General features: G+C 40.2%; 1 protein-coding gene across 1 annotated transcript in view; it reads left to right on the top strand.

Moving 5' to 3' along the window:
• COL6A5 (collagen type VI alpha 5 chain) overlaps window positions 1–15245 on the top strand; it is a 90626-nt gene that overhangs the window by 31618 nt on the left and 43763 nt on the right. The window contains 11 exon segments of the mRNA XM_033212692.1: window positions 212–238; window positions 350–394; window positions 486–539; window positions 3508–3570; window positions 4192–4257; window positions 4663–4716; window positions 8014–8049; window positions 8538–8600; window positions 10103–10165; window positions 11206–11268; window positions 13314–13376. Coding sequence (XP_033068583.1) covers window positions 212–238; window positions 350–394; window positions 486–539; window positions 3508–3570; window positions 4192–4257; window positions 4663–4716; window positions 8014–8049; window positions 8538–8600; window positions 10103–10165; window positions 11206–11268; window positions 13314–13376 — 597 coding nt within the window.

Below are 15245 nucleotides of genomic sequence, written 5' to 3'. Positions count from 1 at the left end.
TATATCAATGAGTTTTCCTGTCTGCAGATTAATTCTGCTTTTTAATAATGTCAAGGAGTCTTTAGCATTAATAAATTCCATCTCTAACCTCTTTGTAGATGTATAGCTCATAGCAACTAAAGAAATACGTGCTCACTCACTTTAGAGAGGCAGTCTTTGAATTCACACTCTGTCTTTGATATGTCAGTGAGAGATATTTCATCTTTTGCAGGGACCCAAAGGATTTTCTGGACCTAAGGTACTGGAATTTTTTCTTAGTTTAATTTGATATCCAAATGGGATTAGTTTCCCAACAAGCATGTGGCAGAGACCTGCTTTTACCTGACGGCTGTCTATTATTGACTCTCAGGGAGGACATGGAGACGATGGGTTTGATGGACTTGACGGGGAAGAGGTAAGCCATATTTCTTTAAGTATCATAAAACTGTCATGAGGTTGCTAAAATTTTTTTAAGTGGGAATTTTGTTTTTCTTGTATTCTTTTAGGGCTCTCATGGATTTCCTGGAATCAGAGGAGAAAAAGGTGATCCAGGATCTCAGGTAACACGTTTCTTTTCAATACATCGAAGAAGGAGAATTTGATGACAGAGACAGTTTTAACTCCTGTGTGTCAGTGGTTATAGGGGGTAAAATTTACAACTGACTTAACCACATAATGAAGGCCTATTAATACTGAATATGTGCTGCATACCTGATTGGAGCAAGGGGGTAACTATGTAATTTTCAAGAATTTCCACCTAGAAAAATTTAGCACACACGAGGTTTTTCTATGGGCATCTTTCTCATGTATGAAAATGAATGCTTTTACCTGTCAGTGGTTTCTTTTGTTCATCTGTTTTTTACCACAACATTTCCATCAATGTCAGTAATTTCTGTGTTGTCGTTATTATGTCAGAAAAAAAAAAGCAAGAGAGAGACAAAATTATTTTGGTGGCTGTGGTGGCAAATGACTGTGAAACATTTTTTAACTTTACATTTATTTCAACACTCATTAATGTGTGCCTACTTGATTTCAAGCAGCTCTACTTTTATGTTCTGATCCATTTATTTATGAAATATTTTTGAGCACCTGTCATTTGTCAGGCTTGTCATGTGCCAGGCACCTGTCATTGGCCAGGCATATATTCTTATTTAATAAGAATCAGAGGTGAACCACACAGCCCTTGTCTTCAAAGATCCCACAGTATAGTTGGGGAGACAGATATATCAATAGATTTACATAAAATGTGATTGAGGTCATGTTTTAGATATCTACATGGGAGTCCAGAGAAGAGCATGTAACTCAGCCTAGGGGCAGGGGTTGTCCAGAAAATCTTCTTGGAGGAAATGACCTCTGAGCTGAAGAGAACAGGAATTCAGCAAGGCGAAGATGTGGAGGAAGGGCATTCCAGACAGAGGGAGTAGCATAAGCAAAAACATGAGGGTTCAGGGCACTGCCAAGTTTTTCTTCCTGGAGGGAGCATTAGAATACAGGCACTGGGAGGTGAGGTTTAAGACGTGGTGGGAAGAGATCAAGAGATTGGGAGGGCACTAGCGAGCGATGTGGAAGAGCTTGGTTTTTAACCATAAGGCAATGGGGAGCCTTTGAAAGATTTTAAGCAGAAGAATCACAATCAGATTTACATTTTAGAAATATTACTTGCAGTAATGTGGACGATATTTTGGAGATGACATAGATGCAAGGCAAAGATGAGAGGCAGATCTGTAGAAATCAGGTGAGAAGTGATGAAGCCTTCAAGTAAAGCAATGATAGTGAGAACAGACACAAAATATGCTAAAGTTGTAGCAGGGCTCAGACTGAAGCGAGGCTAACAGGACACCTAAGGTGCAAAAGGGGCAGAATTATGTGGAGTAAATACCTACCTCAATTCTGCATCCTAGGTGCCTCTCTCATCTCACACTAGTCCTGGTTCTGGGACCTGAAATCTCCAGATATAGGCGAGTAGAGGAATAGGAAATAGAGAGTCAGTCAATGTGCCTGCAACGATTCTGGCTTGGGCAAGTTTAATTGGAAATAATTAGGTTTGAGATGACAGTGGAACATGTTACGGGAAGTCAGGGAAGCCGAATGGAGGGGCTGGCTGGAGCCATGGCAGAAGAACATAAATTGTGAAGATTTCATGGACATTTATCACTTCCCCAATCAATACTCTTATAATTTCTTATGACTATCTTTACTTTAATCTCTTAATCCCATCATCTTCATAAGCTGAGGATGTATGTCGTCTCAGGACCCTGTGATGATTGCATTATCTGCACAAATTGTTTGTGAAGCATGTGTGAGCACCTTGAAATGAACAGGATAACAGCGATTTTCAGGGAACAAGGGAAATAACCATAAAGTCTGACTGCCTGTGGGGCCGGACAGAAGAGAGTCATGTTTCTCTTCTTTCAGAAAGCGAATAGGAGAAATATCGCTGAATTATCTTCTCAGCTAGGAATAACCCTGGGAAAACGAACGCATTCTCAGGGGGAGGTCTCTAAAATGGCCGCTCTGGGAGTGTCTGTCATATGCAGTTGTAGATAAGGGATGAAATATGCCCTGGTCTCCTGTAGTGTCCCCAGGCTTGCTAGGATTAGGAAATTCCAGCCTGGCGAATTCTAGTCAGACCGGTTGTCTGCTTGCAAACCCCGTTTCCTGTTAAGATGTTTATCAATGACAATGTGTGCCCAGCAGGACATGGATCTTCATCAGTAATTCTAGTTTCACCCTGGCCTTGTGATTTCACTCTGCCTCTCTGCCCTTGTGATATTTTATTGCCTTTGAAGCATGTGGTCTCTGTGACCCACTCCCTATTCGTACACCCCTCTCCTTTTGAAACCCCTAATAAAAACTTGCTGGTTTTGCGGCTCAGGGGGCATCATGGAACCTGCCGACATGTGATGTCTCCCCCGGACACCCAGCTTTAAAATTTCTCTCTTTTGTACTCTTTCCCCTTCTTTATCAGACCAGCCAATACTTAGGGAAAATAGAAAAGAACCTACATTGAAATATTGGGGGCTGGTTCCCCCAATAGAACATCCTTATGGAAGTTTCCAGTGGGCAATTTAATTACAGATGTTAGAAGTTGTTAGACTGGCTAGGATGTCCAATATCATAGCCACTAACCACATGTGATTATTTAAAGTTAAATTTTAATTAATTAAGAAATTATGCTTTTTAGTGGCATTGATTACATTTTAAGTGCTTAATAGCCACATACAGCTAATGGCTACCATATCGATGAATGCAGATGTAGAACATTTCCATCACTGCAGAAACTCCTATTGGACAGTGCTATGTTAGACCATGAGAAGTTTACCAGTTTCTGAGCCTCACTACAAATAATCCTGACCATAGGCTTAAAATTGGACTTAGTACTGCTTGAGAAGTCTAAGGGAATCTGACTGTGATGAAGGACAAAGAGCATTTTATCTGATTAACCCCCCTACACACAAAACTTCTCATTTAACACCATTATACAAACCTCTTACAAGCTAACTCAGAAATTTATTTCATTGTTTTCAGGGCAGCCCAGGTTCCAGACGTGCCCCCGGGCAGTATGGAGAGAAGGGCTTCCCAGGAGATACAGTAAGTTTTCAGGGCCCAGTTGACCCTGAATTTTATACTTGCTCCACAGTTCCTATCTCCTTTCCCTTTGTGTTTCCTGCTACCCTGTAGGCACATGCTTGTCTTAGGAGTAGGGATGATAGGTGTTGGCTGAGGCTTTGGGAAAAGTCTGTTTGTGTCTTATCTGGGTTAGGGCCATCTTCTGAGTCCTTATGGTACGTTGAGACTTTCTGCTTCCTTTGGGAGAACATTTCCATAGCTTTATTTATTGGACTTCTAATCTTGCAGACCTACAGATTCACTATTTGCAGACTCAGTTACAGGGGAATCTTTTTACACCTTTGAGGGAATAGCCTAAGAATGTTTGAACCAGTGCACCAGTGAAGCTGCCATCATAGAAAAGGGAAAATCTCAATGTAGCAAGCACTCTTTTAATTCTTTATTTATTGCCAAATCTTCTTCAAATTTGAGGAAGTACTGCTTTCATTTTTTTTCCAAAATCCTGCGAGTTTCAAATGTGAAAAATTTTCTTGCACCTCTTATACCTTGACCCAAATTAGCTTACTACTTGAACATCATACCATTTTGGAGAAAAAGCTGGTATTTCTGGATTCTAAACTGCTTTTAAAAATCTTTCTCTAGGGTAATCCAGGACAAAACAGTAACATCAAAGGACAAAAGGGCTCCAAAGGAGAACAAGGCAGACAAGTAATTTGATCTATTTTATCTATGAGTTGATTAATTCTGTTATTGATCCAAGTAAATTTAGTAAGATATGTAACCTTTCTGTAATTGAACAAATGCTCTTAAGACCACATTTAAAAGACCTTTATTTTTTTGGCATGCATATTTGTAGTAGGGTACACTTTTATGAGCAAAATTATGAAGTTTCTGACAAGTGATATTATTTGGGAAAATGTAGTAGCAGTGCATATTGCTATGCTTTTTTCTTCTTTAATGGATGTGTATAACTGACTGTTAATATGCAGAATGATCACAGTATGACATGTTTATTCTGCCATTTTAATAGTGCTTGAGGTTTTGATGCTGATGCCTTTATGATTTATTCAGAATTTTTGCCTTTTGATCTTGAGGGAATTATTATATTTTTAGGGTAGAACTGGACAGAAAGGGGTGCAAGGCAGTCCTAGTTCCACAGGAAGCAGGGTAAGTATTTCTGTGGACATTTATTTCCCCTCTTTACCACTGGAAGATGACAGAGGCATTCAGAATATTTGTTGCACAGAGTTGACTGATTCAGGGCTGAAATATTTATCAGGGCTTCTCCCTCTTGACACTACTGAAATTTGGGGCCAGATAATTATTTCTTGTGAATGGCTATGCTATGCATTGCCAGATGTTTTGCAGCATCCCTGGTCTCTACCCACTAGTATCAGCAGCACCACCCCTCCCCACTGCCCACTGGTGACATTCAAAAATGTCTGTAAATATTGTCAGATATCTGTGGTGGGTATAATAGTGGTGGACTTGAGAGGTAAAATCACCCCTGGTTGAGAACCACTGAAATATAGTCGGCCTTTCCCTTTCCACCTTCCAGGCGTTTTGGGATGTCTTTGAAGAGAGCCAATGATTTTAACACAAAAGCTCTCCTTTGGTAGCTTACATAAGGATATTATGAACTAGGTAAATATACTTTCTCTTTACATGTTGCCAATGAGAAAGAGGACTCATGAATAAATTCTTCCTGAATGGACCAAAGCACTGGCAATTAGGGTCAAGTGGCAACCTTGAGGTGCTGTCATAACTTTACAGCATCCCATGTTATATCAAGCCTGTCACAGCAAAAAACAGAGACATTGGACTTCTCTATCTTTTTAAAAGGAACAACCAAGAAATAGCCTTTCCTTCTGTGGACTACTGAAGCTAGAAGTGATGTTTATAATGTATTAAAAACTCCTCTCTCATGCACTCAGCATGGACATCATTAAAAGAGAATAATGGACAAAGTCCTAGATTTGGCTCTGAGTTTTGTTCAAGAAGGAATTGAAAATGCTTGGATTTCTTTTCTAGTACAAATTTGGAATCTTCTCATTATTTTTGAAGGCTGTGGCTGATTGCCCTTCTCTCTGGGATAGATGGTGAAGAAATATGTTTTTATACCACTTGCCTTTGTTTATCTTGAATCACAGTTCTTGAAGGAGAAGAGCTGGAGCTGGAAGGGGTTAGGCTTCCCAGAGCTTCTGGTAAAATCTTTGAGACTTTGCTGTTTTCTTCACACGAGAGAATTAAAATGTAATAAGAGGAAGCAGTAGAGCAGCAAGATGAGCTAAATGCTATAAAATTTAAAGATAAGTGTATATTTTTGTTGGTTAAAGAGGAAATACTTTTAGTTTAAAATAGCTTTATAACTGACACATCAATCAGGTACTTTAAAAAAAGAGATGCCAGGAGTGGTGTAGGCAATAAATCATGGACAAACCAGCCAATTACTTTTAAGTCATTTTAAGGACGTGAGGCTCTCGGCTCCCTCCTCATCTTCTACCCATTTCCCTGCTGCCCTCCTCCTTTGTAATTTCTTTTCTCCTGAATTAAACAAGGTAACACTGATATAAAACAACATCAGGTTTTCTCCCCTCTCCCCCAACTTTCCGATGCAGAATAGAATTCTCTGTGAGGGTGGGAGCATCTTAAGTGGATGATAAATTTTAAACAACATAAGCCAATCCAAGACATTGCCTTCTATGTGACAGAATTTCAACTTATGTAAATTAATTGTTTTACCTGTTGTTGCCAAAACAGTGGATCCACACACTGAAAACCACACTGGAATCCACATTCCAGGCCCTATGCTTTTTGCCTGCCATCCACAAAGAATACCTCTATAGCATCTATTTTGCACCAGGTCTTGTTCAGATCACATTCAAATATTAATTCATTTAATCCTCATAACATACCTGTGAGGTAGATACTATTATTATATCCATTTTTTACAGAAGAAAAAAATCAAGAAACCTTGGGCAGCTTGCCCAAAGTCACAAGAGCTAGTAAGTGGCACAGCTGGGACTTGAATTCAATCTGTCTCCCTCCAGAGTCTGGGCTGTTAACCACACTGTGTGAGGTTTATTGGGCAATTTCCCTTTGCCACACAGGCTTTAAAGAACAAAACTGAGCTCGAGTCTGCCTGACTTTTAAGGACATATCTATAACCATTCTGCATACAGTCTGTTACACAGAATACACATTATTTTATCCTTGCTTTTTAATGAAGACAGAATTGTGATGTCATGGGAACCGTAGCCTCAATCTTTGTTTACTGTTTCTTCTCTGCTTTTTTATGTCAAGAGCTTTGGAGATTGATTCTGGGTACAAACAGCTGAAAAGTTTCAATGGGTAACTTCTTTCGAAGAGGATTTGCATCTTAAAAGCAAAAAGTCCCTTGAATCAAGGGGCAGAACCTCAGTGGAATCACAGTAAACACTAGCCAACCTGGTGGAGCTGACACTTGATCTGGTAGTTTAGTCTAAGGACCTTCAGAAGGTGGGCAGTTGAAAGAAAACAGCAGTTCTGAAATAATTTCCATGGCTACCTTTCTGAATAAATGAAGGAAGAAATAGAATTTTTAAAAAAATACTTGCTTTGTACCTAAAGTAATCATAGTTGTTTATCACAACACTAAGTGAATTGGTGGTCAGGATATTCCACGGCTCTCTCAAAGAAGCAAGGACAGGGGTTGAGGGGGTGATATGAGGGTGCAAATCTTATTCTTGCTGTTTAGGGATAAGGAAGTTAGGATCTGGGGACTGAATCCTTTTCCCATTTGGATACCCTCTGGAAGGGAGACTGTGTGACAACCACTAGGTAGGGGGCCTGAGCTGGCAACGTGAACTTGCTTCTGGATAGGCGCAGACAGAGATTTGGGCTTCAGGGATCAGCCAGGCTTTTTTGTCCTCTGTTGAACCTAGTGGTAGCCATTTGGACATTTGGATCACCATAGTTGAGCAGACCCCAGCAGCCATTTATTTCTTGTAGAATTCTATAGAGACTAGCCCCAGCGGGCCCATATGGGACACTAAATCTAGAAATTTTTTACCTTCTCCCAAGATACAATCACGGGCCCAGGACAGAGAGAAAGGGATGTGCCACAGCTCTTCTCCCATGGGAAAGCTCTGATTAGCAGACAGTTCTTTTTGGAATTTGCTGGAGATGGAAATACAGAAGACAGGATCTTCAGGATGATTTGATTCTCTAAACAGCCTCCTGGAAAATTGTTAGAGGCTGTCAGACTGGAACTGGGTCTGTAATGACTTTTAGATTGGTTTGCAATCAATCCTCCAAATGTTAGTCTGTAATTAAGTGCCCAGTGTGAAAGCTTGTCTATGGAAAACACCTCAGGGAAACTGTTTCTATGAGCTGCTCATTACTTATGTCAATCAGAGAATGAAAGAGGCTGGAACCCTTCCATTCAGAGATCCACATACTAACATTTTGCCTTTTCTGTCCCAGGGAAGAGAAGGTCGAAGGGGACTCCAAGGTGTCTCAGTATGTAACCTTTACTTCCTGTTCTCTGTGGTTGATGGGACCAAGGACGTTTCTCCCATGTAGGTGGTGCTGGGAATCAAATCAGTAAGCATTTGACAAGGGTAGAGGAAGTGCCCAGTACTGGACATTATCCCCACTGACCCAATGATCACTGCAGCTCCCAGGAACAGAACAGTCCTAAGGAAAAGCCTGCCTGATAGATACCTGGTAGACAGGCAGAACCTGTGCAATTCCAAATATTGTGCGTTTGACTGCTCTTCATGTGCTTTGGGAATCAGCTTCAAGAGGGAAAAATTCCTTATTGGAATAAGAAACAAGTTTATGTTCATTCCTTAGACAGTGTAGAACAGTAAAATCCTAGGCCAAGTAGAGGGTGAGCCATGAGTCAGACAAAATAGTACCTATATCTGATGTACATACTATAAAGAGAAAATCTATATGGAAACAATGTGTAGAAAATCTTGACACTGGAAATTCTTGTTCATCAGGGAGAACCAGGAAATCCTGGACCTACAGGCACATTGGGAGCTGAAGGATTACAAGGCCCACAGGTGTGTTGGAATATTTTGTAAATATTGATAAATGCTGTAAAGTTATTCTGATGGGAAGAAGGCAGGTATTTCTGTATAAAAATAAATAACTGAGAATCTGCCCCCTGCCCTATTTTGCATTCTCCATCATGGGGTGGGGGATGATTTTGTTCCATCAAATTTGATTCATTATTTGCAGGTCACTAATAAGCCTTTGTAGAGGAAAGATGTGCTGTTGTGCTCACCTGGTATTGTGTCTTCATATTAGTAATAATGAATGATTAATACCTTCATATTACATTAGTAATTAAAACCAGGATCAACAAATTGGTTTTCCGTAGCTGGAGTCCTGCATACACAGGCTCTTACAAAGGAAAATTAGTTGGAAGTTGGAAACTGCTACTTGACTTGCCTAAAGCTAACCCTACAGGGGTATCAGTATTTCTGGAATATGACTGATAGGGCTTTCTGTGAGCCATTTGCATCTTTCATGGTCCTATCATTAGTAATATGAGCATCGGAAGTCAGAGCATCATAGTCTTGCTTCCCTCCATGCCAGAAAGGGAAGCTGTGGTCATTCTGGAGAGTAGCTTTGTAACACATGGTTGTTTAGTCGTCTTATGAAGCCCACTTTACATGAAGCCCAACTTAAGCCTGGACTTGTATGGAAGGGCCTGTGTAGCTGTGCCTATTCTAAGGTCTTCCTAGGAATTCTTTTTTTTTTTTTCTAGAAAGTTCAGATATTAGGACCAAACTGGAATTTGGGATTCTCTCGAGTGGTTCTGGGGTCCCTGAACCAAACCATGAGCTAGCAGTTTCTCTAGATTGGGTAGGGATGGGACCAGCCTAGATCCATTCCCAGGCTTTGGAGTGGATGTGGGGGTGGGAATGACAGTTACTTCAGATACCTCAGACATCCAAGCGTCCCTTTGACATTGAGACAGTGAATCAAGGCTCACCTGGTGGCTCCTGGGCATCCCAGGGCCATTTCACAGCTGGTACTTCAATAGGAAGAAACATTTTTGCTCCTATATGAGAGAACCACGTGAGAACCATGTGTTTGATGGCAAATATGGTAGAAAAATACACTTTGATTCCTCTGATCAGGGTCTGCTGCTAAGGTGCCCTTTTGTGCTAACTTGAAACAACTTTACTCTCTATTTTACACATCGATAAGAGCTTTGGCTCAGGTAACCCGTCCCTTTAAAGGAATTCATCTGACTGTAGTTTGTATCTTACTTCCTTTTCTTATAGGTTTCATTTCCTGCTTTGGCCTATTTTTATTTCCTCTGTAGGAGAGGGATGAAGGTCTTATATCCAGGCAGGGAATTCCTTAAAAAGATCTGGACCACTGAGTCCACTGGGCCTGTCCTCAATTACTCTTAATACATGCTTAATCTCAGGGTTAAAAGGCTGCGGGAAGGGTTGGATCATTGCTTTTCTGCAGGGTATTTCAAAAGAAACACTGAGAAGTAAGCTTTCATTGACATCATTGCATTATGTTTCCTTTATTACCACTAAAGGGGTCACAGGGAAATCCTGGCAGGAAAGGAGAAAAAGGAAGCCAGGGGCACAAAGGACCTCAGGTGAGTGACAGAGACAATAGGCTCAATGACTCTCAACAGTTATTTTCCTCTTACTGCAAAACAATCTTCACATATACTTTTTTTGTATTATTTACATATACATTATTTCATTTCTGGATTACCTGGGGCAAAATTTTAGCGCAGCTCAGATTCCTCATACATAGCTAAAGCACTCCTCTTTCTCCTTCACTAGGGTTTTACTCTGAAAGCACAGATCCATTTCATCAGCCTAAAGAAAGCATTTGGAAGAATACAAATAGTGCCCAATCATAACATTTCCTCCAAAAACTGATACATTGTTCTGCTTTTTCTAACTTTTAAAATGTATACGTGCCAGCCATGCACATATATCTCCCTTGACTACAGATATCTAAAATTGACTGTACAAAGATCCCTCGCTACTCAAAACTACTTGATTTCTACATTCACCTCTTGAATTCATTATCTGAATCTGTTTTTTTCCTGAGAAATAATAGTTTTGGATGGTGAAGGATTCTTAAATCTATTCAGTTCTGTTCAGACAGCGAGAGTTCACAAGGCAAGGGATACCCATATTTCTCTATTCCTGGCACGTGTGGTCAGTTAGCTTTCGGATAATATGTGTGCGAAAGACACTTCTGCCCATTTTTTTATTGGAAAGCTGACACATATCCCACATGCCGTTATGGATACGCATGTGGTACGTGCACAAAGGTGGCAGCAAAGTGTCTCGTTCTAAAAAAATCAGTGCATGATGACAATTTTCCCACATTTGGAAATAGCATTGTTGACTCAAGGGTGCCTTTTCTTTTCCTCACTAAGCCCCATTTGGACTAGTGATGTCCCTGCAGATGAAAACACGTGGTCTCTAACTAGGACTGGAACCTGAGTCATCTGGTTCAGCCCTGCCATCTGCCTCTCTCCTTCTGAGTGGCTGGATCTTTTGTTAAGGCTGCATCAAGGAGTTGTCGGGAATACCACGAAGGAAAGTGAAATGTTTCTAATGGACTTTCTAAGAATTACTATGGTGCCAACTTTTTAGTCTCTAATATGTTTTTCAGGGTTCTCCTGGGCTAATGGGAGCCAAAGGGAGCACTGGAAGACCTGGACTTTTGGGGAACAAAGTAAATATTATTTCTGTTTTTTAATTCTTTTAAAAAACATATTTTATATTTAATGGATAATAATTTCATATATTTATTAGATATAATGTGATATTTTCTTTTTTTAAATTATACTTTAAGTTCTGGGATACATGTGCAGAACAGGCAGGTTTGTTACATAGGTATACATGTGCCATGGTGATTTGCTGCCCCCATTAACCCGTCATCTAGGTTTTAAGCCCTGTATGCATTAGGTATTTGTCCTAATGCTCTCCCTCCCCTTGCCCCCCACACCCTGACAGACCCTAGTGTGTGATGTTCCCCTCCCTGTGTCTATGTGTTCCCATTGTTGAACTCCCACTTATGAGTGAGAACATACAGTGTTTGTTCTGTTCCTGTGTTTGTTTGCTGAGAATGATGGCTTCCAGCTTCATCAGTGTCCCTGCAGAGGACATGAACTCCTTCTTGAAAAAAGTAAATGTTATTTGTTATGGATTTCAAATACAAAAGTACCTCAATTTGCTTCCTGATTTTCATGTTAATTCCTCACGTGATTGAATCCAAGCACCATCAGCAAGTCACCAGCATTCCGCTAATATGTTCTCTTCCTTCCATTGAGCAAAGAGTGTCTAACTGCTGACCTCTCCATGAAGCTGCTGTTTCCCTAAAAGAGAGTGATCTCACCCATCAGAAACAACTCTAAAAGATCTCTTTCACTCCCTGATCTCCTGAATTCAAGAATGCACATGGTTGCTGAGTTGAGTAGAGGATAGGTGGTGTCAGAACTCAAATCTGTTAGTACATGCGGTTCTCAAACCACAACTGTCTCTGAGGTGGCTCTGTTGGGGACTGTCAGAGAGCAAACTATTGACCTCATCAGAATCTGACTCCCCTGTTTCAAACCTTTCAATGGCCCCCTCTCCAGGGTCCTGTGACCTGTGTAGCCACACAGGTGGCCTTGCGGAGAAGAACCCCCTGCTGAGTTTAATGCCCTGCTGTCATGGTCTTGAATCTCATTTTTTAAGCAAGGGGCCTGAGTTTTCGTTTTACACTGAGCCCAGCAAATTGTATCATGGGTCTTGGCTTTCCCATGGCCTCCACGAAAATATTCAAACTTCAAGGTAGTTACAACATAAATAAATTCTGGGGAGCTAATGTATAACATGGTGACTCTGGTTAACAATACAGTATCGTATACTCGAAATTTTGCTAAGAGAGTAGATCTTAAATGCTCTCAACATAAAGCAAAAATAGAAAAGGAAAAGTAGTAACAAGATAAGGCAATAGACACATTACCTAACTTAACTGTGGCAATCATTTTACAACATATATGTATATCAAATCATGTTGTACACCTTAAACATATGCAATTTTTTGTCAATAAGGTAGGGAGTCATTTACACAACCCTTTGCTATTTGCCCCATTTCATTCTAAGGTTTCACTGCTTACCTCCCTCCTTTGTGCCTGCCTCAGGCCTCTCACTAATGCCTTCCCTCTTCCTGGATCACTCTCACCCCTTCCTTGCCCAGTCCCCTGACATACAACTCATCCTTCAGTCCTCAGCTTCTCTGCTCCTTGCCTTTTGGCAGCCTCCTCAGGTCCACCAAATCTGACTTAGACTCCCCTTCTGTTTGTTCCCATAGCACCCTGAACCTTAACTCACAATATTATAATTGCCTGTCTAATTATTTCTCTTTCCAGCCAGGTGAGGGCAGGACCACCCCTAATGTGTTTATTTTGCAGTTCAATAAGTAATTGTTGGATAGGCAAATGCGTCAGCAAATGAGTCAACTTTCCCTGGAGTCAATTTTCTACTCTTTGCCTTTTCCTTCAGTCCTTTTATAACTCTGGAAAAGTAGCACATCAGTCCAGCTCTGGGCTGTGCTAGGCATCTTCTGCTAGCTATGGAAAAACTATAATTTGTGCCCTACTCTCATCCCCTTAGTGAGCACTGACCCCTCACTGAGAACTTTGAGTCTCCTCATTGAGTGGACAGAACCAGGTTTGATGGTAGGAACCAGGTTTGATTTTACTGATCTGAAGCTCTTCTTGCCCCACTTACTAGGGAGAGCCTGGACTTCTTGGAGATCCAGGGCCAGTGGGGCAAACTGGGCAGCGAGGAAGACAGGTATGAAGTTTTGAAGTCCCTCCCCTCCCCAGACCTGAGTATTCAGTTCCAAGGTAAAGAGAAGGGGTTGACACCATCAGCCCAAGTGTGGAGGGCATGGAAGGTATCTCAGCATCCAGGAAGGTGGGCGAACATTTCTCCCACCCGCTAAAGCTCTCATTCCATAGATAGTCTGTCAACGTGAAGGAAAACAGCAAGCAGGAGAAGGGGGGTAGGCAGAGAGGATAATGGGTGAGTTAGAACAGGGCATTTCAATACCTTAACAACCAGCATGGCCACATAGATGCATATCCTTTGAAAAACAACACCGCCCATTTCTCCTCCCTTCTTGCAAAAGTCTAGGGTGACAATGAGAGATAGAGGAATAGGGCTATGAAACGGGGCATCGCATTTTTAGGCCTGCACTCTGTCCTAATGGCTTTGGCTGTAACAAGATCTCAGCTCATGGAGCAGCCAGTATAGGAACAGTTATTTCATTTTTAAAAAATTAATGTTTATTGCAAATGCTATACATAGATATCATAGAAAATTTACCAAGCACAAACATTATTCACAATAGCCAAGAAAATATGGACTCAACCTATGTATCCATCAATGGATGAATGGATAAAGAAAATGTGGTATGTATGCATAATGGAATATTATTCAGCCTTTAAAAAGAAGAAAATCTGGTCATTTGTGACAACATGGATGGATCCAGAGGACATTATGTGAAATGAAATAAACCAGGCATGGAAAGTTAAATACGACAAGATCTCATTTATAGGTGAAACGTAAAAAAAGTTAAAATCATAGAAACAGAGAATTAAAATGGTAGTTACCAGAGGTGGTAACTGGGGAGATGTTGGTCAAAGTATATAAAATTTCAATTAGAAAGAAGGAATAAGTTCAAGAGATGTAGTGTGTATCATGGTGACCACAGTTAATAACAATTTATTGTATATTTGAAAATTGCAAAAAAAGAAAAAATATGGCAAATAAACATAAGGAGCCAGAGGCTTACAGGAGAACAAATGATTAGGGCACAGCAAGTTTCTGACTTATGGCTACACCCACAATCCATTGCCTCCATAAAGGCTTTCAATCTTCCTTCATTGCCTTTTCTATCCATAAAATTAAATGCTTGTAGAATGGTCCAGCAAGTCTTAAAAATTATCTTTTTATGTGATCTAATTTGAAAACATGAATCTAAAAGTAAAGGAAGAAAGAAGGAAGGAAGGAAGAGAGGAAGGAACGAGGGGAAGGGAAGAGAGAGAAGGAAAGAAAATTTACCCAGAATAAAAGATAGGAAAGAAAGAAAAATTACTTATAATCCATCATTTTGAGCTATTTATCATTATCCTGGAAATTTTAAAAAATCACTCTAAACAACGTATTGTGAGCATATTTTCATGTCATTATATTTTTCCCTCAACATCACTTTTAGTAGCTTCAAAATATTCTACTAAATGCATGTGCATTCATTTATTTGACCAATATCTTGTTAATGGTTATTTAGCTTGCTTTCAGTTTTTCACTGTGATAAATAACACAACAATGAACATTCATGTACCTAACTAATATTTTGGACAAAACCATAATGAATTTCTACGTAGGGATTTCTAAAGTAGCATAGCTGGATCAAAGAACATGTACATGTTTCATAAAGGCTTTGCACTCCATTATAAAGTGCTCTTAGGAAAATTCAAACGGTATGTGGATCCACGTGTTATTCAGGAGAGTGTTTGTTTTAGGGCATCCACAACAACAGGTATTGTCACTTTTTTCCATCTTTACCATTGACAAAAATACTATCTCATTGCAGGGTCAAATTTGCATTTTTTTGTTACCAATGAGGACGAACATTTTTTCTGTATGTCTATTGACTAT

The sequence above is a fragment of the Trachypithecus francoisi genome, unplaced genomic scaffold (assembly GCF_009764315.1).
Source record: "Trachypithecus francoisi isolate TF-2019V2 unplaced genomic scaffold, Tfra_2.0 Lachesis_group0, whole genome shotgun sequence".
Classification (NCBI taxonomy): domain Eukaryota; kingdom Metazoa; phylum Chordata; class Mammalia; order Primates; family Cercopithecidae; genus Trachypithecus; species Trachypithecus francoisi.
The sequence above is the reverse complement of the archived record's forward strand: the minus strand, read 5'-3'. Positions and strand labels throughout refer to the sequence as shown.